This window comes from Convolutriloba macropyga, chromosome 3 (genome assembly GCF_964194025.1).
Source record: "Convolutriloba macropyga chromosome 3, txConMacr16.3, whole genome shotgun sequence".
NCBI lineage: Eukaryota > Metazoa > Xenacoelomorpha > Acoela > Convolutidae > Convolutriloba > Convolutriloba macropyga.
In genome coordinates this window covers 80,442,883-80,466,409 of record NC_134470.1, presented here as the reverse complement: position 1 = coordinate 80,466,409, position 23,527 = coordinate 80,442,883, and the positions used below count along the sequence as shown (strand labels likewise).

At 33.9% G+C, this 23,527-nt stretch overlaps 1 protein-coding gene across 5 annotated transcripts in view; it reads left to right on the top strand.

The window, feature by feature from the left end:
* LOC142336508 (uncharacterized) overlaps window positions 1-23,527 on the top strand; it is a 60,901-nt gene that overhangs the window by 17,436 nt on the left and 19,938 nt on the right. For 3 of the 5 annotated variants that reach the window (XM_075385400.1, XM_075385396.1, XM_075385399.1), the window contains exons 6-11: window positions 453-464; window positions 3,743-3,923; window positions 4,457-4,557; window positions 21,200-21,308; window positions 22,559-22,693; window positions 23,191-23,217. In XM_075385400.1, the coding sequence (XP_075241515.1) occupies window positions 453-464; window positions 3,743-3,923; window positions 4,457-4,557; window positions 21,200-21,308; window positions 22,559-22,693; window positions 23,191-23,217 (565 nt within the window). The remainder of the gene's footprint in view (window positions 1-452; window positions 465-3,742; window positions 3,924-4,456; window positions 4,558-21,199; window positions 21,309-22,558; window positions 22,694-23,190; window positions 23,218-23,527) is intronic. The other 2 variants (XM_075385398.1, XM_075385397.1) reach the window with 2 other exon arrangements.

Below are 23,527 nucleotides of genomic sequence, written 5' to 3'. Positions count from 1 at the left end.
ACTAAGTTGTCTGTTCACGATAAAATTTGCGCAATCACAGGCAAGTTGACGTAATGTTGATCGTTGATGATCAGTTTTATTCGTAGCACTGCTGTTACATAATAATACACAATAATGTACAATAATGTATGTATATACAATATACAATAATTTATTTATATTGGAGGCAATTAGTTTAAAGTCGAATAATTTTTCAATCATTTGTCTCTCTGGTTTCAGATCTTTTCGTTTCTGCCCCCCCCCCCCCCTAGCTTAGTAAATGCATATTATTTGCACTCCTCAAAAGCACGTGCAATGTTTTTTAAACCATCTAACTACGTAATGGCACGTGCTTTGTAACTGGGGTGCATAACTTACGGGGGGGGGGGGGGGGGGCACAAACGGAGAAGATCCCTCTTTTCCTTTGAGATCTTCAACTCATTAATCAATGACATGATGAAACACTCTTTTAGGGAAAACCAGCGGTTCGTTTTAGCATCTTGATCTTTGTGTACATTAATGTGAACAAACTTACTTGCACAGTAGAATAAAAGTTATGCAACATCATACTAACTACCTGTTTAGTTATGCAACATCATAGTAACTACCTGTTTAGTTATGCAACATCATATTAACTACCTGTTTTACATTTCTATTGACGTCACGACTGTTTGGAATAGTTTCCATTCTTAATTGCTCTCAAACGAAGTTTGTACCAATTATATTAGTCCTGTTGTTCTTTTTAATGCGATTTTTCGCTTGACCGATTTTTCGTCTGACCCATTTAACTTTTTCGGTCCTCAAAAATGGGATAAACAGGTAGCGCCCAGTGGGCATTAATTTGTTGGTCATGTTTTATATTAGTTAGTGGGTATGCACTTTTTACACTCCCCTCCACGGCACCATGCTATTTTTTTTTACACCAGTTGGCATATATTTCCAGCTCACCCAGTCGCATGTGCTAATTTTTTAGTAACGTGTTATATACCAACACATAATTTGTAAGTGGGGTCATAGAAATACGGGGGGAGGCAGTATAATAGATCTGGCTATTTCAATGAGCTGTGAAATTTATTGAATGTTATTTGAATTCTTCTTTTAACGTCACTCTAACTAAGTAGGTTTTTTTAGCCCCGTACCTTTGCGACTAAATTGTGTGCGGCTCAGAAATACATGTTGATTGTTTGTTTGATTGCTTATTTGTATCTGCATGTTTATGTGAGCTGAACTAGATTTTGAATGGCATCTTTTATAATTGCACTAACTATTTAGTTATTATCACCATCGCAGCCATTGTTTTATCATTAAAACTTGTTGGTGTCTCAAGAAATTTTTGTCTTTCACATTATAGCCCCCCATGCGATTATAGCCCCCCCCCTTATGGTATAATTACTATGATTGGGGGGCTAAAGGCTATCTGACCACTAAGCTGTGGGCTATAATGGAAAAGACTCAAAATTTTTCGGAACTCATTAATTGTTTCTCATTAAACTCATCTTTTCATTACCAGTCCGATAAATATTACAACAACGTGAAAAATGACTTTCTGTTGTTATGTTCTCTGAGAAAATAGATTGTTGAGTTTTACACGTCAACTGCTGATATTTGTCAGTTTGTCTCATTTACTGTTTGTTGGGCACTACCAAATTGAAATATTGGATCTATTCTGCCCCCCCCCACCCAATGAAAAATACATAAAAACAAAAATTGGGAATTCAACTAAGCCTAGCTCGGTGATCTAAGAATTCAAAATTATCAAAGAATCTTGTTAGCAATTCCGCAATGAAACTTATACTACTTCCATATTTTAGCAAGATTTGAAATATCTTGCAAAAATCGTCTTAGATTATAAATCGATCTTGCGACTTACTTGCAAGATTTTGAAATCTCCAATTTTTTTTCTGGTTACTTGGCTGCATTCAGCGGTTTATATAGCTGAAATAGTTAATCAACAGTTCGATAAAGTGAAAATATAAACTGATCTTTTTTGAGATCCACTAGTGTAATTAGTGTTATTCTTCCCTTGCCCCTTTACATTCAGGTATTGTGACCAATAGTGGCAGAGTTACCGAAATGAAATATAGTAGTATTGATATCGTGTGGTAAACAAAACCGTACGTGCATAATTTTCCAAAACAAAAGCAACAAGTATTGAATGAAACAATGAAACACGATTTATTTTTTCAATAGCTAGAAAGCAATCTCAAAGTCAAATTAAAAATGATTTTTTTGAGATTTTTCAGAATAGAATGTGTTTAGTTTTTTTCTTTTTTATCTAGCTTAATTTTCACAGGTGTTCACAGTAGTTTTCGAATAAAATGAGAAATAATGTCACATTGGGTGAAAAAATTAAAGAGCCACAAAAAAGGCATTTTTCACTAATAAAAGCAACCTTTGATTTCAACCGTTTTCATCAAATCTAGTTTTCTAAGCTGGTCTTCTGAGGCCCGCATTTTACTCCTATGATTTTCGCCCAAGTTCTGCAAAAAAGGTGATTTCTCACTCCATACAAGAAATTTTGCTACATCTGCAGTTTCTAACCGATGTTGGCTAAATATTGTGACTGTTGAGCTTGGAAAACATTTTTTGTGGTGGATTTGGGTTTTTTCAGTGCCTTTTAAGTAATGGTTACGTGACTCTGCTTGAAGTCACTGAGAACTTCTGGCGTTTATCGAGAACCGCAAAACGTTTTAAAATGACGAAAGTCAACGCAATTCAACTTCTGGCTAAGTAGCATTTTCTGGCATTTTGACTTCTGGCACTGCAGACTTTCGGCATTTTAAAATGTGCACGTGAGTGTTTTAACAGCAAAGAAAACGTGATGGCCATCTGAGCCATCTTGAGAAAAGTTCCTATCCTAAAACCCTTTATCTGACATCATCATGACCCTTTCAGTAGTATTATTTATAATTTGTAATGTAATTTATAATTATTTATAATTTGTAATTTGAATCTCACATTGAACTTTCTTAGTTCTTTTACTAGGCAACTTGAAATTGCTTCGAATTGCGGTAGTTGTAGTACGTGGAATGGTATTTTTTTTCTGTCGGCAAGATAAAAAAGCGGTTTTTGACGAAAATGTTGGAAAGGTCGTTCACGTTCATGAGAAAAAGAAACGGGTTGAAGTTTGAATCTCGATCACCCCTATTATGAGCCTGATAGCCCAAAACGTAAATACGCTGCTGTCTGCTTTTCAAGTAAGATTCTGAACATTTTGAAAAACAGGAGAGCTTCAGTACAACTGCATTGAAATTAAATATGCGAACAGTCCTTACTATTTTTTTAAATTTTATCATTCAAAAATGTTTAAGCAACATTTGAATGTTGTCACTTAACAAGTTAATATGTAATCTCAAGGGGGGGGGGTACATTATGAACGAAAAAATGCATTTCAAACTTAAGATTCCGGCGATTTCGTACGCCTGAAACCGAACATAGCTCAATATTTTTTGACGTTTTTGTTTGGTCTTCAGTACTAGGCGGGGGGGGGGGGGGTTAGATTTCCACTAAGGTTGGGGTTAGCAGGAATAGATCTCAATTGTTTTTTTAAAAATAACACACTCTGTCGTATATTGTTCGGGTCTTTCCCATTATAGAAACCCCCCCCCCCCCCACCTTAGATGTTAGATAATCTATAGCCCCCCAATAATGGTGGGCTATAATTTCTTAGGGGGGGGGGGGGGTTAAATTGGAAAATACCCTATTGTTCTTTATTCCTATGTTCTATTGTAAACGTGAAGCGGTGCTAATTATGTGTGAATAGGTTGACAGAAGAGAAACGTAAGCAGATAGAGAGTATGGAGAGAGATTTGGAGAAAAAGAAGACGGAGGCTGAGCGTGAACAGCACGCGAAGGAGAGAGAGCTGGAGCAGAAGCAGAGAGAGATGGAGAAACAGTCTCAGGAGAAACAGAGGGAAATAGAGAGGACACTAGCCGAACAGTCTGTTAGTTCTATCGAGACTTGACATCTTTTTGCAAATGACGTTTTGAATCCTTTCCCCCAGTTACAGTGCACGTAACATTGCCAGTTCATTGTAAATCATCATGAAAAAATATGGCACATGCGTCTGGCCGTGGAAATAATATGTACCCATTAAGCTGGGGGGGGGGGAGGGGGGGGGGGCACAAGCGGAAAAGTTTTTTGACATTTTGTTGGTTAAAACACGCAGTCTAAGTTCTAAAATTCCAGATCTCTGCAGTGCTAGATTCAAAAATGCCAGAGCTTCCTTTATACAGTGTCAAAATTCAAAACTTGCAAAATGCGTGCGTCATGCAAGTGAATCTGATAAAGTCACTTCAAAATTCTGACTTACAAGTTAAATTCTGACTTACATCTCGAACCGATACGTCGTTCTCGGCGAAGGCCAGATTTTCTCAGTGATAATTATTGACATACAAATTTGTTTCTGGAATTTTAGCTTGGGTAGGTTAAAATGATATTTCAAATGACACTTGACTTAGTTATGACTTTGCTTAGAAAAAACTGGAAGAGGAGAGATTCAAGCTAGAAAGGGAAATTCAGCAGCAGAAAGACGAACAGGAAAGACAGATTCTTGAAATGCAACGAAATCTCGAAAAGTTAGTTCTAATTTTAATAATTGGATCAGTCACTCAGTTCTTGTTTTTTTAACTCAACCTCTCAAATTTGGCCCTTTGATCGCCTTCACTTGCACTTAAGCGCTTGAACCTAGTAAAATTTTTGTTCAGTAGCCTCTGAAAACACGCTTAATGAATATTTGCATCTGATTCATGGCCAGGTCTGTGAATAGAGTGTAAAAGATCTCCCCGGAAATTTTCTGAGCGTACAGATACAATCATTTTTGAGCGACACTATTTACCAAAAAACAGGAGCTTAACATCAAGTTTTGGAGAGAATTGTTTTTCTATTGTTTTGTATGAAAAAACTGAATGTGCAGACCCAAATTGCTTTATGATCAGACCCAAACGATCGCACACCCGTGTTCCCACAAATATACACTAAACGGTATACTAATTAAAATTTGTTCTCACCAGTTGATTTTCCTTTTCTTTAGCAACACATTTATAATTGGTTTTTCCTTAGAAGAACTAAATACTACAAACATCAGTTTTAATGAAATGAAAATATTATAGCAAAGTTTATAAGTAAAATAAGTAAAATATTTCTCTGATCAGACTATTTCGAACGAACTTGGGTCTGATCCAAACTGGTTTCGAGCGCGCTTCAGTCTGATCATAAATAGCTACAAGCGCAACAACTGGGTCTGACCATAAATGATTCGAGCGCAACTTGGTCTGATCATAACCTCTTCGAGCGCACTTGAATCTGATCATAGTCTGATTAAGGTCTGGGCAATGGCCTGAATTTGAGTCTGGATCATGGTCTGAAAATGGTCTGATCAGAACGCTTTCGGTCTGAGAAATCTGATCAGCGAGGCTCTGTGTCTGGATAGTCTGATCAGAGGTAACTTGGGTCTGGAAAGTATGATCAGGGTTAATTTCCGTCTGGAAAGTCTGATCAGAGATTATTTCGGTCTGGAAAGTCTGATCAGACAAAAATTTGGGTCTGGACCTCAACCTTGTTGTGTACTTTGGTTCCCTGAATTCTGTCGGTTTTTTAACTCCACAAAACGGCAAGTCTTATAACATCTTCGTGTTATTTTATGTAGGGGTAAGTATTACTCTATCTATGACGATTTTTTTGGCTAAAACATTTGAAACAAGTATGGGAAACATTTTTGTAGTAATCATGATTCTCAAAATCAAGTAACACATAAAACAAAGACAGCAGTTGTAAAAACTGCAGTCGTATTAATAATAGCACAATCGGAAGAAAAATTACAAGCTAACTTTTTATCGATAAGACGACTTTTAAAAAATTTAATTTCTTTGTCACTTTGTGTTAAAATTATTTAAAAAAATTGCAATGACAAATTTTAATCTAATTGACAATTTTGTCACTGTTGTCAGCAAAAAACTTAAAGTGTATATTTTAAGTAAAACGGACCTCTTGGAGCGTAAAAAAATATTTGGTATTTTTCCGTGTTAAAAAAATTTATCAGCGTGCAGCTGGCATTATTTGTTTTAATATTTAATTTTGTCTGCAAAGTAATCTGTTTGATCTAGAAAAAGAAGGTTCAGTTTCGCGTAACTGCTTTTCGATGCATAAATTGAAACCAATTTTGTTAATCAGAGTTGATTGTTACTTTTCCAAACGTTTACATTTTCACTAATTAAACTTGTATTTATTTTTCCTTGCTTTCTGCTAACGGCGACCCAGTTTTTATCAGTCAATAAAAATCGCCTCCTGAAGTCTTTAAAATCCATATGAGCAGATATAGAGATTAAAGAGTATATACTCTTCAGTCTCTAAACAAAATCAAAATTTTCAAAAGCAATGAGCTTGTTTTGCTTGTGAATTGACACTTAAAATATATCGTTGGCTTGAGGGGCGATAGTTTAGCTTTTGAAATGAATTCAATTGTCAAATATTACTTCATTGCAATCGAGACACAATGTAGCTTTGCTAGTTTTGTTCAAAAAAATTGCTTTTTTGCATTACTTGCCCATTTCCTAAAACGCAAACATCAAAGGTTATGGCGCTTTGTGGAAACAAGTGGCAAAACTTCGTACCCATTTTTCATTTTTTGACCATTTTCCACAGTCAAATAAGTTACCCAATTCCACAATTTTGAGTTTGTCATTGGCCTCAAATTAAATTTTAATACCCGAAATTTGATAGTAATTACGTGAGACAAAATTCAAAGTCTTAATTATATCACTTCTTAATCCACAACAAGGAGGCTCGACAACGTGCGTTTGCACAACATAAAGTTCCGACCCCTCTCATCTGCATTTTTCACTTAATTGTCTAACAAATGAAGAAGGGGTGAAAAAATTAACACATCGTCCAACAAACCACTAAATGAATAAAACAAACCACTTAGACGGCCGATGAGACCTGTCATTAATATGACAACCAGAAAAGACAGCGACAAAAATCATATAAATTACAAGTATTAATTAGAACCAAAACTCGTAGTCATTTTTTTCACACCATTAACAATCAAACCAAAATGGCATCAGATAAAACTTACACTAAAGAAAATAAAACTGTATTCCATTAGAAAAAAAATAGAAATAGTACTTTTCCTCAATACGAGTTGGCAACAAGTCGGCAAGAAATGGGCAAAAGGGCAAAGTTTAATAAAACGCTGTTTTTTGAAAAGAATTAATATCAACTGTTAGAAACATTATGCATCAGCTGAAAGTTTTAAGGGATTCGTAAAGAGTGATTGAGGCCTTTCATTATCAAGGATATCTCATACGACAACAAAAAGGACGACAAGTAAAGGCAAAAAACTAAAACCAGTACAAAAACGGCGTCCCAGCCACTAAAATATTATGCTCTTCACTAGAAACGAGAGAAATTTTTGATTGAGTTTTTTGTTTGAAATACTCAGTGGACAGCCTATTATTGTGATACTGTAAAAAGAAAACAAAAACGTACAAAGATGGTTGAATATGCAAAATTCCGTAATTTTTTATGAAAATTCGTTATGCCAATAACAAAGACTATTTAAAGAAAATGAAACTGTTATAAAGAGCAAATTGTAGTTTATTAGATAAATTATATGGCTTGTCAATAGAGTAGTTTATCAGCAAATCAACATAAATAAGACTGACAAAGATTAGAAGCTCTTTTTCTCTTTTAAAAAGAAATGTTTTCAAAACTGATAGCCAACAAAAGCTTTCCACTATAAGAGCAGACAGTTTTATGTTGCAACTTGTTAGAAAAGGATTTGCGCTTTTTTTAGTAAAGCTAAGTCATAAGACCATAAACTGTTTAAAGCAAAGCAGAACTAAAAACTTTCACAAACAAAAAACCATTGTTGATGGCATTAAATCTATAAAAATTTAACCTCAAGAAAAATAAATCTTCCATAACCTCTTCACTTGCGTCACGAACATCATTTCTCTGAAAACAACTATCTCAAATTGACAACAAAAAATTTTAATGTGAAAAGTATCCAAAACTTACAAAGTAGAGTGTCTAAAAGTATCTAAAACTCACAGACATCAGTCAAAACGCTCAACCAACAGAAAAGTTATTGTTTGTTACAATAAAGCAATTCAGAAAATCTCTCAATAATGAGGTTTGTTCCGAGAATTAAACAAAATTGTAAAATACAAAAAAAAGACGAAAACGAGGAAAAACAAAAGGGAAGCTGAAAAACACTTCAACTTTATTTTTAAAAAATTAATTTGAAAGTCAATAGAACTATTAGGTTTTTGCCGATATCAGTTATCGAGTTCATTTCAATAGTTGTCTGTTGACACGTTTTATTACCACCCAATTTTTGGTATAAGACAACAAAAATTAAAATCAATTAAAGCGCAAAAGTTGAAAATCTCTACAAAATCTGCAATAGAACTGTGCCGCGGCCCGTAAAACCATTAAATATAAGATCAATAAATACCTTCAATTACGTTTTTGGTATATAATTTTTTCAGTGACGTTATCAAGTAATTTGACAAAGTACTAAAGAGAGAAAAAGAACAATAAAATTGGACAATTAAGCACAAAAACCACAAAATTTCTTATAGAATTTGTTAGTATCAAAAGCAATAAGCCTTTATTTTAAAAAAATCGGCAGAAAAGTTAGTATCTTATATGAAAAAAAGTTTGATCTGTTTTCACCTAGATTAAGCTAAAGTTGACGGAAGTTGGATAAAACAGTTCATAAGTTCAAAAGGTTACTGACATTTTCATGAAACAGATTTATATATTGTCATCCGAGACATTAGATAACATCAGAAAGAATTGTTTCGTTTCACCTGCACCTCTTGAAGGAACCATTTCCTTTGGCTCTTAGATTGGTTAGACTTAGTAATCAGATTGGAAAAAGATTAACAATTGAGGTCAAAACACAATAATTCAGTCACTAAAACTCTTCTTCAAAGCTATAAAAACCATTACGTTTTCTGATAATAATTATTATCTACATTTGACCTCATTTTTACGTAAAATGAAGTTCTCACTAATAAAGCCACGAATTGAAAGTTTTCTCAGTAATTAACATATATGAGACAAAAAAGGCAAAGAATTTTGAAAAAAGGCAGCACAAAAATAAAAAATAAAGCATGTCGGATTGTAAGAATCCATGATGATGTCAAACTTATCCCTGGTTGCTGCATGCCCAACAGACCACCCAAGTGTTCCAAATGTTTGCGATTTTGACCAATTGTTAAACGAAATAATTCAAAAATAAAAAAAGGAACAATGGTGCATGTTGTATAAATATCCATTAAATTTGCCAAAATTGATTGAATAAAAAAACCATTTGAGTATATAGTTCTTTCAATAAAGTGGGAGTCGGAACAGTTAATATCGAGAGAGGGATTTCTGAAATTAACCACCAATTAGACCTCTTTCATTTAAGTCTAATTGACACTTTCTTAGTTATTAGTTGCTGCAATGAATAGCTCTACTGATAGAAATGAGCTACTCATCGTGCAAATTAGTTTCGGATATATCCAAAATCGGTGAAATTTTGAGCTAAATTTTCTAACTGTCACTAGAGCCCCCACACACGCTGAAACAGGGTCGTGGAAAATAATAGCAAAGTCGAGTAAATTTACTCCAGAAATCCGTCACTGGCCATGTAATGTGTTTATCAGTGACATTAAACCATCATTCACTATTAAAATTGACATCAATATTAAACTGTTCGTTCAGTTTCTTCGCTATCCATGTCCTCCAGTCGAAGAGAAGTTTGATAAGTAGAGCACTGATTGCAGACGAAATGAGACTCATCACCAACTCCATTGTATCTTCAAGGAGTGATGTAACAACATCTGAAACGTTTTTAATATTAATTTCATTTTTATTAAAAACGATCCTATGATCAAATAGTATTAGCAAAACGATATCCTAATTTATCAAATAAACAAAAAAGCTATCTGCCAGAACGAAAAATACTCATTAACAGACAAATTGGAGCATTTAAGATATATTTTATATGGAAGCAAAAGCGATCAGTCGCAATTGATTCAATTTTTTGACATAAAATTAGTAAAAGATTATGAATATTTAACGTAATCGTGTTTACTCGGATTTAAATATTAGACAAATTTGACCCCTCAAATTCTATCAACATGTCTGAAAAATTTTTCTACTTGGTTGATTTTTGAAGATCCTTGTCCTGAAAATGGTCTTCCAAAATTTCAGATCCGTAGCTATAGTTTTGAAACTGAAACCATTGAAAAATTGACACACGGCATTGAGGGCCTTTTTGATGACCGAAATTTCGATGATCATCGAACACTTCATTAAGTAAGAAGAATCGTTCCGCAAAATTCGGAACCAATTTAGTCTAGAGCTTGTAGTATAGGTTATGTAACACTTATGACGTCACTGTGAAAGCCTGGCTTTAATTGAGAACGGCCCAGCTGTTCGGGATGTATGTCAGAATTTTGAAGTGACTTCTGCAAAGTCACTTAACCTTGCTTAAAACACGAAACGCGCACATTTTAAAATGACGAAAGTCAACGGAAGTCAACTTCTGGCTAAGTAGCATTTTCTGGCATTTTAACTTCTGGTCCTGCAGACTTTCGGCATTTTAAAACTTGCAAGCGCGTGTTTCAAGAAAAAATAGTTAAAAAATAATTGAACCAAATTTGTGACTTTTTTGCAAAATTTACCTGCAATCGTTGACAACAGTTTAATGCAGTTCTTGTAAAATAACCCGTGCTCCGCGCATAAAAATGTCAAAGTAACAATGGAAAAAACGAAAACGTACATTATTATATTCTCTCGTTTTGATATACATTTTGAAAGTTTAGAGCATATTTTGTAACAAGACTCGTTTAAATGACCAAAAGTCATGTTGATATAGGTAAAAACCACTGTTTGACCGCAAATTGTATCTGCTAATTAAATTGTTATGACTTAACTAATAAATCTGAGAAAGAAGCCTTGCAAGTTATATATTTGTTTCATGCACTCAGTTTCATTCATTTTTCAACCGTATTTGCGACTGATTTAAAACTTCAAAATTGTTCATAATAATAACAAAAATATGAAAATAAGTTCATTTTCTTCCAAGGAAAATAGGCTGAATTTTCTTTTCCTATATTGCAACATATTGTCGGAGGCTTTTAAAATTCTCAATGTGAGCAAATTGGTTTTGGTATAAGTCACCATATAATAATAAGATTCCTTTTGCTTTTCTAAAATCGAATTAAACCTGCTTTTTCGCACAATTACTAACCGCAGTTAGTTGTTGTGAGAAAAAGCAGGTCTAATTAATTCGAGGTGTTGAAACGCAAAAGGAAGCTCATTCTTATGTCTAGTTGCCCCCCCCCCCCCACCCTCACTAGACATGGATAATACCAAATGCTTGCAACTTGTTTTATATTCCATTAGTCTTTTGCCGTCCGATGTATTTGTATAAATTTGTAAGAAGTATTATAAGACAAGACTATAACAATGTTTTGATGCCAGCATTTTTTGAATTTTGATTCTTTCATTGATTTATTGAGTTTCAAAGCTTGTAACGCGCCAAAATTGGCCATGCTGTCATGTCTTTGTCCGAGTTATATTCATAGTTTCTAGCGCAGGACATTGAAAGTTGTATTTTGGATAACTAAACAATTTTGAAAACCTGTACTACTGTCTGTTGTTTAGACTTAAAATTTTTGAGCTAATTTTACGATCTCATTTGTTTTTCATAACTCAACTAAAACTGAAATAGATTTCAAAATAAAGTTTGTCCGGCGTGGATCAGGTGAAAAGCAATGTTTCAATGAGTCTCAAAAAAGCGCAATAGAATTCGGAAAAATGCTGGAAAGTTTTACAAATATATAGCAATTGTTCAGCTTTTACCATTATTTTAGTGCAACTAATTCACTTGAGAGAAATCTTTTTATATACTTTGGCAAAACTATACGTCGATGATATTTTTCAGCTCCTGTTATGAGGTTTATATGATTGCAGCAATTAAGCGTTTGTCCTAAACTTTGTCTCAGTTTACCATTATTTTCGTATTTATTTTTTAAAGCAAATTTTCAAATGTTTTCGATACGTAACAACTTTTTAGTATAGTGGTCAAGATTGTTTCAATATGCTTTATTGTTCCGACCCTCTTGAGGGGGGGGGGGAACTATATACTCAACTGGGTTTTTTTTTTGTTCCGTGAATTTTCGCCGCTCGATATATTCATCGTAGAGAGTTGAGACTGGTATCATTAGAAAGCTCGTCCAGCGTAGAATATGGAATTAAAAAGATTTTTTTAATTTTCGTTTTCTACAGGGAGTTATCGAGGCTTAAACTTCTGAGAAAAGAAGAGTGAATTCACGTTGTTTTTATTCACATTTTCCGGAATTTTTGCCTAAATTTTCGTCAATTTTGCTAAAATTTGTTATAATTTTTAAGAATAGTGTCGTTGATTTTATTTTTGAAGACGAACAAGCATTTTTGATTGTTTTGATTAATTTTTTGGTCAAAAAATCTGGATAAACATTTCAAAATTTAGCCTTTTTCATCAACAACAGCACGAAATAAGCTACTTTAGTCCACTTTGATTAAATTTGCCTACAGTACACCCCCAAACAACACTCATACAATCTTTGTAGACTCAGAGGGGGGCTATTTCTACTTCAGAGTCCGCAGAGAGTGCCTTGTAGTTAAAACTTTGCCGTTTTTTGCTAACTTTACTCGTTGATTATCAAAAATGCAAAATTTATTTTGAGTTTCAACTCAGAAATTATCAATATCTACAACATTCGAAAAATCAATTGTTCTTAACGGACAATAAGTTTTAACAGGGGTAGTTTTGGGCCATTCTTGGACTGTTACAATCCAAAAAAAATCGGGTTGTATTCAGTCGGTCTTTTTTTTTAAAAAAAAAAGGATTTTTTTTAATAATAAAGAACAGAACATATCAAATCAAAGCTCAGGAGTGATAGGTCCAACCAATTCGCTTTCTAAACAGCTCCAGGCTAATGCATTTAGTTTTTTAATTGAAAGTTTATGGTCGTTTCTTTTTTAAAAATAATAGACTTTTCAATAAATAATGGCTTAGATAACTTTTCCTCTTTTTTTTCTTAATTTGTTCAACTTCCAGCTTAGTGTCAGCAAAAAAGACTGCTTTTCTTTCTACTGAGTTAACATTTATTCTCGGTTGCAGTTTTAAGCCTGAAATTATTGTTTTCTGGCTTTGATACTACAAGATTTTAGATTTTTGTTTGTTTTGATATTTGCCAGTTTTTCACGTTTTCTAATTTTGTCACATTATCACATTATTGACAGTTCTCATGTCGCCTTATTAGCATTCAAATTAAAACACAATTGAACATATTAAAATCCTGAAAGATATAAATCATCGTTTTAATGGCCTCGACGCCTCTTTCTTGAAGAAATCAATTGAATTTTTTAATTTTGTCTTAACTGTCATTTATACTTTGTCGTTTCGGTCGTATGAAATTTCCTGTATAGTGATAGCTTTCATTGGCTTTTCATGGAAGAAAAGAAAAACCGATATTCTGATATTAGCAGATAGTTGATGGCTTTTATGACTTTCAAACCCATCCTTTTCCAAAATTAAAAAAAAAACTTTTTTAACTTCGCAATTTTGTTCTTTTTATGTTTCTTTTTGTTACCTAATCTCGTTAGTTGATTACAGGTCAAATATGACATTATGGGTGTCAAGGGAATAAAAGGGATTGGTGTCCCAAAATCTTTTTTTTTAAAGGTTTTGGCATGACCTTACTGGCTTCGACACCGCTTTTTCACAAAAAAAAATTAAATTAATTTGATTTTTGTCATATTTGACGATCTTTTTGTAGATGCAAGAAATATTCTGGATAATTACAGGTCTCGAGGGTTTCCTTTTCATGAAAAAACGACGATATTTAAATAGCTCTTTTTGTAATTAATGCCTTTCATGACATTGAATGTAATTTTGTTTCGAAAAAAAATTAAAAGTATTATATACTTTAGCACTTCGCTTTTTTGTCTACTTGTTACCTAGTCTTACTAATGAAAGGCCACATACTACATTATAGCTGTTTGAAGAAGGCGCAATCAAATATTTTTTGAGTGCCAAAATTTGGCTTGACGGTTTTGACAGCGTTTTCTGGCAAGTTTCAATTGAAATTTTGTTTGTTCCCTGTTGTTCTTTTTAGCCGCTCTAAAAAATGAACAAGGTCAGGTCCTAAAGCCCTTCTATAGAAGCAGTGGTAATCGCAAAGTTGTGGTAAGATTAATTTATTCCTAATGGTATTTATTACTTTGAAGTTAATTGTTTCAAAAAAATAAGTTAATTTTTTTTACTTTTCTGTTTTTGTTCTTTTTTGTATAATTGTTACCAAACCTTTTTATGGACTGGTCGCATATGTTTTCTGGTGATTTATAAGTTATTTTTGTTTAGTTTCAGGCTTACCTGACGGTATGTTGACTTTGTTATTAAATTTAGACTTTAAGAGGGACATAAATTTTTTGATGTAATTAATGTTTGTTGTTGTTGTTGTTTGATTTTGCTGTTCGTTTTGACTCGCTTTCTTAATATTGACATATTACAGCAATCTAATGCATCAATTTTTACTCCACTGAGTTATTTGTTTTGGAGGTTATCTTATCGTTCATACAGAATTTTTTGAAAAAGACTTGGGCTTTTTTGGGATTCGCAAAAAATAATTTTTGGGTTTTTCTATCTGTTCCTCATTTGGTTGACAATTATGCCAAAATTGTGGATGGGCGGGGTCGGAACCTTATGTGCCATTGCACATTACTGAGCCGCCTTGTTGTAATCCAAAATTTTTCTGTCTCATTTGACGAAATAATTTCATTTACATTTTGGATGTTGACAAACAAATAACTGGCCCTTTAATAGCTGAATTATTTTCATTTTTCAGCTTTAAAAACGCCAGTAATTCATAATTGCAATTTTTCAAGCTTCATCTTTGTTTCAATTTCTACAAATTACAGTTTTGAACGAAAAATTTTTTACCCTGAATCGCATTTTCATTTATTCACTGATTTTTATTCTTTTATCAGAAAAAAAATCAAGAAGAACTAATTTATTGGCTTTGAGTTGAAAGTTACCATTAGTTTACACCTTGCAGAGCAAAAAACATCTTTTCGCAATATTGAATTTTTTCAATACCGTATTGATTATTTAATGGTTTAAACTGATTTAGTCAATTCTTTTTCTTTAATTTCTCTGTATGGCATCTTGAAAATTTCAGCTTTTGATCAAAAATTCTTACGAGCATTTTTTAAATTGCCTTCAAGTCGCTTTCGGGAAATCGCTTTCATGAAAATAGACAACTTGATTTTTTCTAACTGCAAAATTGTATAGAGGGAAGCTTTGGACTTATTAAAAAACTTTTACTATTCAAATTTCTATCGGGGTTTTGTTAAACTAATTATGAAGAATGTCTACCGAAAGAAGGAGGAATGCTGATGAAAAAACTCTCAGGCAATTGAAAACTAATTTTATCTGCATATTTTGCTATCGTTTTTCTAAAAATTTTCACCAAGTTTGTCTCATAAAGTTAACAAAACCCAAGCTTGTTTCGTCTATCTAAGTAGTGGTTCACAAAACAACTGAATGTTTGAGCAATAGCTTATGGTGAAAATGAAATAATTTAGAAAAACTTAGCTCAAATTATTCATATTGATATTCATAATGAAACTGTCTCATTGTAACTAAATTACCTCTTGTGTATGTTTAAACCCTAGATCAACTGTATCGTCATGTACTTTCAGACATTTCACATTCATTTTTTGTAATAGTTTTTCTGTCAGTTGTCCTGGTTAACCGGACGGATCGCCAACTTTGACAAAAAAAATGACACAGGAACAAAAATTGGGTCTCTCAGGGAATTATAGCCGAGAATAGTATCTCAATTATTTTTTTGCAGACGATAACTATTATCGTTTTTCAAATAATTAGGCGACGAAGTTACCGGTTAGATTTCTTACACTTGATCCAAGTATATTTCAAGAATGTTCCTACTGTCAAAAAAAAGCGCAAGAAAAATTTAGAGCTAATCCAGTGAAACCATTACCACCGAAAAAAGATTTTAGACAAAGATACTCATCGGAAATTCTTGGTCTTGCATTTATAGTACGACGACTGTGCGATCAGTTATTGTATATTTTTTAGTCGAGTGAAATGCATGCTCTGGTATTTTTCTTGAAAGATTTCTTGGTGCTTGAAAGTACGTGAATATTCATAGCTTTTGCTTCAAGGGACAGTTTCTTCAAAATATGATTTCGAAGTGGAGTTTTTGATTACTGGGCGATGCAGTTTAGTTGAAAAGCTTGTATTTATGACAAACTGCGTCTATGAATTTTTTTGTTAACCGTATTGAAAGCTGTTTTAGAGAAATCATGTTTTTCGGGACAAACTAAGTAATCTGCACAAGATAATAACCTTGTACAACATCAATTTTTGACCCAATTTGAATCTATTGCATTAAAAGTTCATTGGCTTAGATGGACAGGATTGCAATGATGTAATTATTTCCTTTAGTTTTCGTTCGTCTGTAAAGAAAACCGTCAATTTCAATTTTTTTGTGGATGATTCTTTGTGGTAGCGGCAGCTGACTATATTTAACAAACACAAGAGGTAAAGCGAGCCCTTTCAACAACTTGAAGATTTTTTTATCTCATGCCTGGCAAATCTTTACTGAAATGGATTGATGGTCCACATTTGTCTGTTCCAGTTTCATCAAGATTCAACCTGATGGCATTAATCAGCATTATATTATGTTTGCCCGGAAAGTATTCAAATTGTTGTTTCTGAACGAACACTTGCCAATTTGCACCAGTTCGCTAGAAAGTTTGAGTTTGTTGTTCGGTTTTGATTGAATAGTTTTCGGACAGCAGCCTGAGAAGTGCTGACGTTTTTGTTCCTTTGGTGAAATGTTGGCAACTACCAGTAACATCGAGTTAGGCAACTGGGCTATTACCGAGTTTCTGAAACTAATTTCAGTTTTTATCAATCAGTCAGTTTTCGGTGCGCTCTTTCTGTTCTGTTGCTAAAAAGCATTGTCACGATCCTTCGACTTTTTTTTGTTTCCGTAACTTTCTGTTAAATGTTTTTAGTTTCATCTCGACTAACCACTTTCAGACCCTTACTGAGCGGCTTTCGTATTTGTCAAAATGAAAATTGTTCTGAAAAATGTTTTCTTTGCTCCTTGCAAAGCATTTCTGTTATTTGATTCAAAGGTCTGTTCTTCTTATTGTACTAAAGTAATGTTTATGTTGAATACTAAGCTTAACTAAGCTAAGTATTCAAATTACATCATTCTAAAAATAGAATGATGCAATTATGCTGAACCATTCAAATTGCGTAAAATGTCCGTCCATCCAGCCAAACGGACATTTTACCGTCCAGCCAGCAGGACGGGAATTATCCCGTTCTGAGAACTATATATAGCAAAGAAAGAATCACAACTTTGAGAAATTAAGAATTAATAACTCAGAGAAAACTGAGAATTTAATATCTCCAAACCGAGAAAGTAATCTCTATACAAAATATTCCAAAGTGAATTGCTAATCCAATCTTCTCAACTTTATCGAATAACGAATAGTTAGAGATAACTTTCAAATCAGGACTTTATCCAAAAGGGAATAATAAGTTACTGATAACAGTTCGAGTTAGTAAAGTTTTTACTAACTTTCCCGACCTTCTCCTCTTTCTAACTTTCATAACTTTCTAACTTTTATAACTTAATGTTTTAACTCTTATAACCTCATAACTTAACTTGTAAATTTATCTATGTTAGATTCCTATAAAGATTATATAAAACTTATAACTAGATCAATTAGCCAAATTTACTTACTTAGATCAATAAATACTTTTATGAGACTTATCAGGCTTAGAAAGATAGCATATACTAGGAGTACGACCATCGAGTCAGAAGTTTGAACCTTCGCACCCCCCTACCCTCTAGTATATTATAATTTCTGTAGACCTCACGGCAGAAATGTAATTATCTTGTTTTCTTGCATTTTTGATGTTCAAACCACTGCTTCTCCCATTCAAGCTAAGTTATCAATAAAACTGGTTTGGTGATGGTTTATAACACAGCATGGCAAAATTTCTAGTAATCTGCAGTCGTTCAAAAAGCAATTTTTCAAAAGAAGGGCCGGGCTGTCCTCAAGTTCTATTACACATATAGTCAACTTTGTTTTTGTTCTTACCAGCTGCAAAATTTAATGTAAAAAGCTGTTTTTAAAAACGACCCTACTTAATTACATGTTATTCAGCAAAAATCTCTTGATCAAATCCTGTAAATGGGAAAAAATCTTCAGGTCTGAAGCTATATTTTTATTGCTGAAGTGGTAAAAAGTAATAAAAAGTAATAACTTTTTTTCCTTCTTTATATGTTCCATGGATGAAATTTTTTTTCAATTAAATGTTCCCTGTAATCACTTTCGGTTTTTATTGATATAGATAGTGATTTTGTTATTTTAGCGGTATTTAAGTCAGTTGAAATAAAATCACCGGTGATTCCACGAAAGTTGGTGGTATTTACTTGATTTCTGCAAATTTTTCAAGCAATTTTGTCCGAAATAATTGACGTCTCCAGGTAACAATGAGAAAAATTATGTACCATTGTAATCATTAGGTCTTATACCCAATGGCTCGATTGAGTTACTCTTGTTCTGTGCTTTGCAAAAGAAAAAGCAACACAGAGCTCAATTGATGTCTCATTAACAACTTGAAAATCATTAGAGGAATGAACTGTTTCAACGTTAAAATGTTTTGAGTACAAAACGATCACCTCTCCTTGAGCCGCTATGTTGACAACCTTGAAAATTTTTAATTTACAGTAGTATACTTTTATCTTAGGCCACTTTCCAGATAGTTGCTCACCTGCAAGCGCATAGTAAATTCATTTTCCTTCTGAATTTTTTGTTGGTTAAAAGACCAGCTGTTTTAGTGCTGTTGGGGCCATTGCATTTATATGGAAAATCCGTCTCCATTTATACAATGTTTTTTCCTGTATTATTTATATGTTTTTGTCTTCTCTATTTGTTTTTTTTTTCGTTTTTCTTCTTGGTTTCAGTCGCTTACGATTATTACATTTCTATTGTGTTCTCTTTTTTTGTGGTTGATGTTTCATATTCAATGTCAAATGAATATGGGATAGTTTGAGGGACAGTTTAAGTTTTTTTTTTGTTGTACAAGAAGTTGGTTTCCAGAACCAATTGTTTTGGCCTACTTCTCGTTTTACAAGATGTTTATTGTAGAGGATTCTGTAACATCATTGCAAGTTTTTTCGGTGAAATATGCCCCTTTTTGATTTAATGCCTCCTTTTCGTTCGAATTCAAACAGTTCTCTGTTCTCCAGCTCCAACCATAAGTCAATTGAAAGACGAGGAAAACTTGCATCTATGCCATGTAGGAACTGCAGAATAGGCTATTTAAAAATCTCGCCAAAATGTTTTGTATCATTTTTCTTTTGCTCATTTGACCGATAAAGAATCGCATCTTCCGCTTTTATACCGCATACCAAGAATTGATGTATTGCTTGTCTTTTGTAAGAGACATGTTCGGTCCGGGCTTTTGACAGTAAGTTTGTGTGTTTGGTTATGAAGAAACGTGCCAAAGGTGTTTTATCATTTGTTTTGTCATTTGATTTGCAATTTCACTCCTTTGCTTTTCGGTGAAAGAAATCAGTTTTTTCCACTATAAAAATGCAGTCAACGCGGATTTTTATTTTTTCACGCTTTTCGGGCTCCCGCAGTCATCATTTTTGTGAAATTTCTTTGGCTTCACTTTTGTAGGGGAAATGTCTTCAGGAGCAATTTTTTATGGAATTGATTTTGGTAGCACTTTAGTTGCTTTCTTTGCGGCTGTGTTCAAAATGGCTATAAGAATAAAGAGCAGTATCTTTTTGTTTTTTTTTCCGGAGAGACGGGTTAAGGGATCTTTCTTGATCTGCGCTTCAATAAATCACAAGCGATCATTTGATCTTTGGGTTTTGCACCAGGTATTTGTTAATCGTGCTTTATATGGGTAGCTACCTATCTTTAATTTTGACACATATTAAGTCGAAATCGAAACAGATGTTTAATATGAAGTTTTTTAAGGTTGTAATGAATTGGCCAATTTTATGATTAGTTAAAAAACCGACGGAAAACGATTTTGTGATTCAATTTTTTGTCGTATTTTTAGAAAAAATCTTCTTTTATTAGGAATTTCATAAAAACTATTCGCTTTTATGAAGATATATGTAATTTTTTCCCATAACATTTTTTCTTTTCTGATACTTTCAGACGCTTCTTTCTGATATTTTTTTTAAAAAAAATTTGACTTAACGTCACAGAATTATTGTTCCTATTTCCCGACAATATAAATTTTGCTAAGAATTGAAATCGTGTTGCTAGGAATTTTGCCACCATCCTTGTCAAGAAAGTTCGGTATCAGAATGTTTTTCTCGGAAATGTTTTTTTTTGTTTGTAATCCGTGGTAAAAGGTCTCTAAACGTACCATTATGCATGTGAGTTTTTCCAGCTTGTATACACAATCCCTTCGTTTTGTTTGTCTTGAAAATTAGTAATATATTGCGCACAAAACTGCTCTTTTTTCTTCAAGTAAGAATCAATGTTTTCATCACCATTTTCCGCTTCAAAAAGGGCATTTAGCCTAACAATTGCTTCTGCGAAATTGCTTCTGCTACAGATAAGGTATCATTGAGACTCCAAATAATCTTGCGAGCCGGGCGTGATCTGACTAAGTGTTTGTCAGCAATCAGCTTTTTAAACCCTCAGTTTGTAATTGAATATCCTTTTTTGTGTTTATTTACCTATTAGGTCTTCGCTAATTTCTGCCTTATTAACTCCATGTCGCTTGCATGTATTGCAGAAAACTATTTGGAAGGCACTGGTAAGCGAATGCCGTAAAAGGAGATTTAAAGCGGAATATTTCCCTTGCTCTGATTGGTCAATCTTAAACTCGTTACTTTAAAGGCAGTTCTTTTATAAATATTATTTTAAAATAGCGTAAAAATTAAGCGCACAAAATAACGCAAAAAAATTAAGGTAACCAAAAAGCTTCTCGCGATTCACCGCGATTCACCGCAAAAAGATGTAAGAAATGCGGTTTTTTCACCGCATTTCTTAATAAAATTCACCGCCAAACCTCAACCCTGGTTAAAATACTGTTATCAGTATCTTTGATTAAAAAAGTGTATGTAGGGCAAGTGTGGCGTTGTTTAGAAAGCAGCAAGATGAACACTACAAAAGACAGAAGGAATTGGATGACAAGATGAGAGCACAGGAGCAGAAGTTCAATGAACAGAACAGGGAAATGGAAAACCAACTCCTGGTAAATACTATCGGTCACGTGACTGGTATTTTGCGAACGGGTACTTGGAACCACGTGTGCTTGCGAACTTCATATAAAACTAAGGGTTTCTTCTTAGAAGAAAATTGAGGGTTTTCTTCAATTTCTTAAATCTATTTTTGGGAGTTTGAGCATAAGCTTGTGTCACGTTCTGTTTCTTTTCTCATGTCAGTGAAATTTACAATAGGGACTTTGATGAGTCAACGGTGAAATGAGGGCGAAAATGATTGTTAATATTTGTGGGGTTACATGAGTCAGGGGTGGAAGCAGTAGAGCCCTTATTCCTCAACTGTCAAAAAACAATCAAAAACCACGTGATTGGGATCTCAGAATCCTCCGAGCACAGTTGATTTAACTTTTGGTCAACGGTGAAATGAGTTTAAATGGTTATTAAAATTTGGGGGGGGGGGTTAAATGGGTCGGGGTCAAAGTAGTAGACCCTTCATTCCTCAATCTCAGATTCCTCCAAGCACAGTTGATTTAATTTTTGGTCTACAGGTACGAAATTCTTTGAGTAACTTGAATCACTTTTGAAGATGGTTCCCAATTTTGTATCTTTATACATTGTAAAAATGAACTGTACCTACTTACACTCAACCCTTTTAATCGTCTCTAAATCGCAGCTTTGTTTGGTTCTACTTCTTTTCACCCCAATTAATTTAAACCCACTTCACCCAGGATAATATTGATTTTCAGGCTATTCAGAACAAAAACAGTCTGAAGGCTAAAAATGTTCATCATATTTACAGAACTTAAGCGCATTATTTTCAGACTATCTTCAGAAAGGTACTCTGAATTTTATCATGAAATGTCGATCAGATGCCATGATCAGAGTTCTGGACATAGTAAAAACAGAATGAAAATACGATGATTCAGTACTGAAATATTATGATAGCCAGAAAATTATCAGGGGACTTTTTTCTCATAATTGGGGTTAGACGCCTGTGATGGATGTGCGGTTTCGGGGGGGGGGGAGGCAAGAAAAAAAACAATTAATTTTAGATAGGAAATAAACTCCCATGGAAATAAACCACCCCTTGACTTTTAACTAGCTGCAGATTTAGCGCGTTTAGCCATGCCTCCCGGGCCATGGCCATGCCTTAGTGGCCCGTGCGACTTTATATGAAACTATATCACAACCCAACAAATTATCACGACCAAAATTAAAATTTAAAATGTTTTTTTTTTCCGTGGAGGTTTATTTCCTAGACCCATGAACTCTGTGTTTACAGGCACGCGAGGCTGAAATGCGAAAAAAGTACCAAGATCAGGAGAAGGAATTGATGGAAAAAGAAAGGGCCATTGAAAAAGAGAAGATGGAGCTGGAAAAGAAGGAAATGGAGCACGAGAAGGGTTTGTTACAACAGGTGCGAAACGATTTATTTACTTATTTACTAAATATTTAGTTATTTACTGAAGTAATTTACTAAATAGCACTTTTGGATTAAAATATGAATCTATATTTTGTCACTGCTTTCCGCATAATTAAGTGCATAAAGCCTACAGCTTTCTTCTGTGCAATTTTTTTAAACAATACTTAAGATACGTTGAGATACATATTCTCACGGGCCAGATATGAGTTGCAATACAAAATAATCTGATCGAAATTTAAATATAAATATTTCGTTCTTCAAATAGATAATGTGCTGGTCATTTGTAGTTATGTAATTGGTGGGGGGCGGGGGGGGGGCGTCGGGGAGTTTGGTGGAGAGGGGGGATCAATCAACCAACAATAAGTGAAACAATTCGTCATTAAGTGAGCAACAGTTTCAATGGAAATTCATCAGAATTGCTTGCAATACTTAAATTGATTACTCAAGTTTTGTTAAAATTTCGGGTTCCATTTTGTTTGTTCTTATTTTAGCAAGCAGAGATAGAGAAGGCAAAAATGGTAACTATTGCGAGTGATGCTAATCTTTATCATCAAATTGTTTGACTGTGCTTAACCTTATATATGGGTGGCTGGTTGGGTCAGTGTGTGTGTGAGAGTGTGTGGTGTCTGTATGTGTGTGTATGTTCGTTTGTGTGTGTGTGTGTGTGTTTGTGTGTAGGTGTGTTTGTGATTGTGAGTGTATGTGTGTGCGATTGTGTGTGTGTGTGTGTGTGTGTGTGTGTGTGTGTGTGTGTGTGTGTGTGTGTGTGTGTGTGTGTGTAATTGTGTGTAGGTGTATGTGTGTGTGTATATGTGTGTGTTCGTGTGT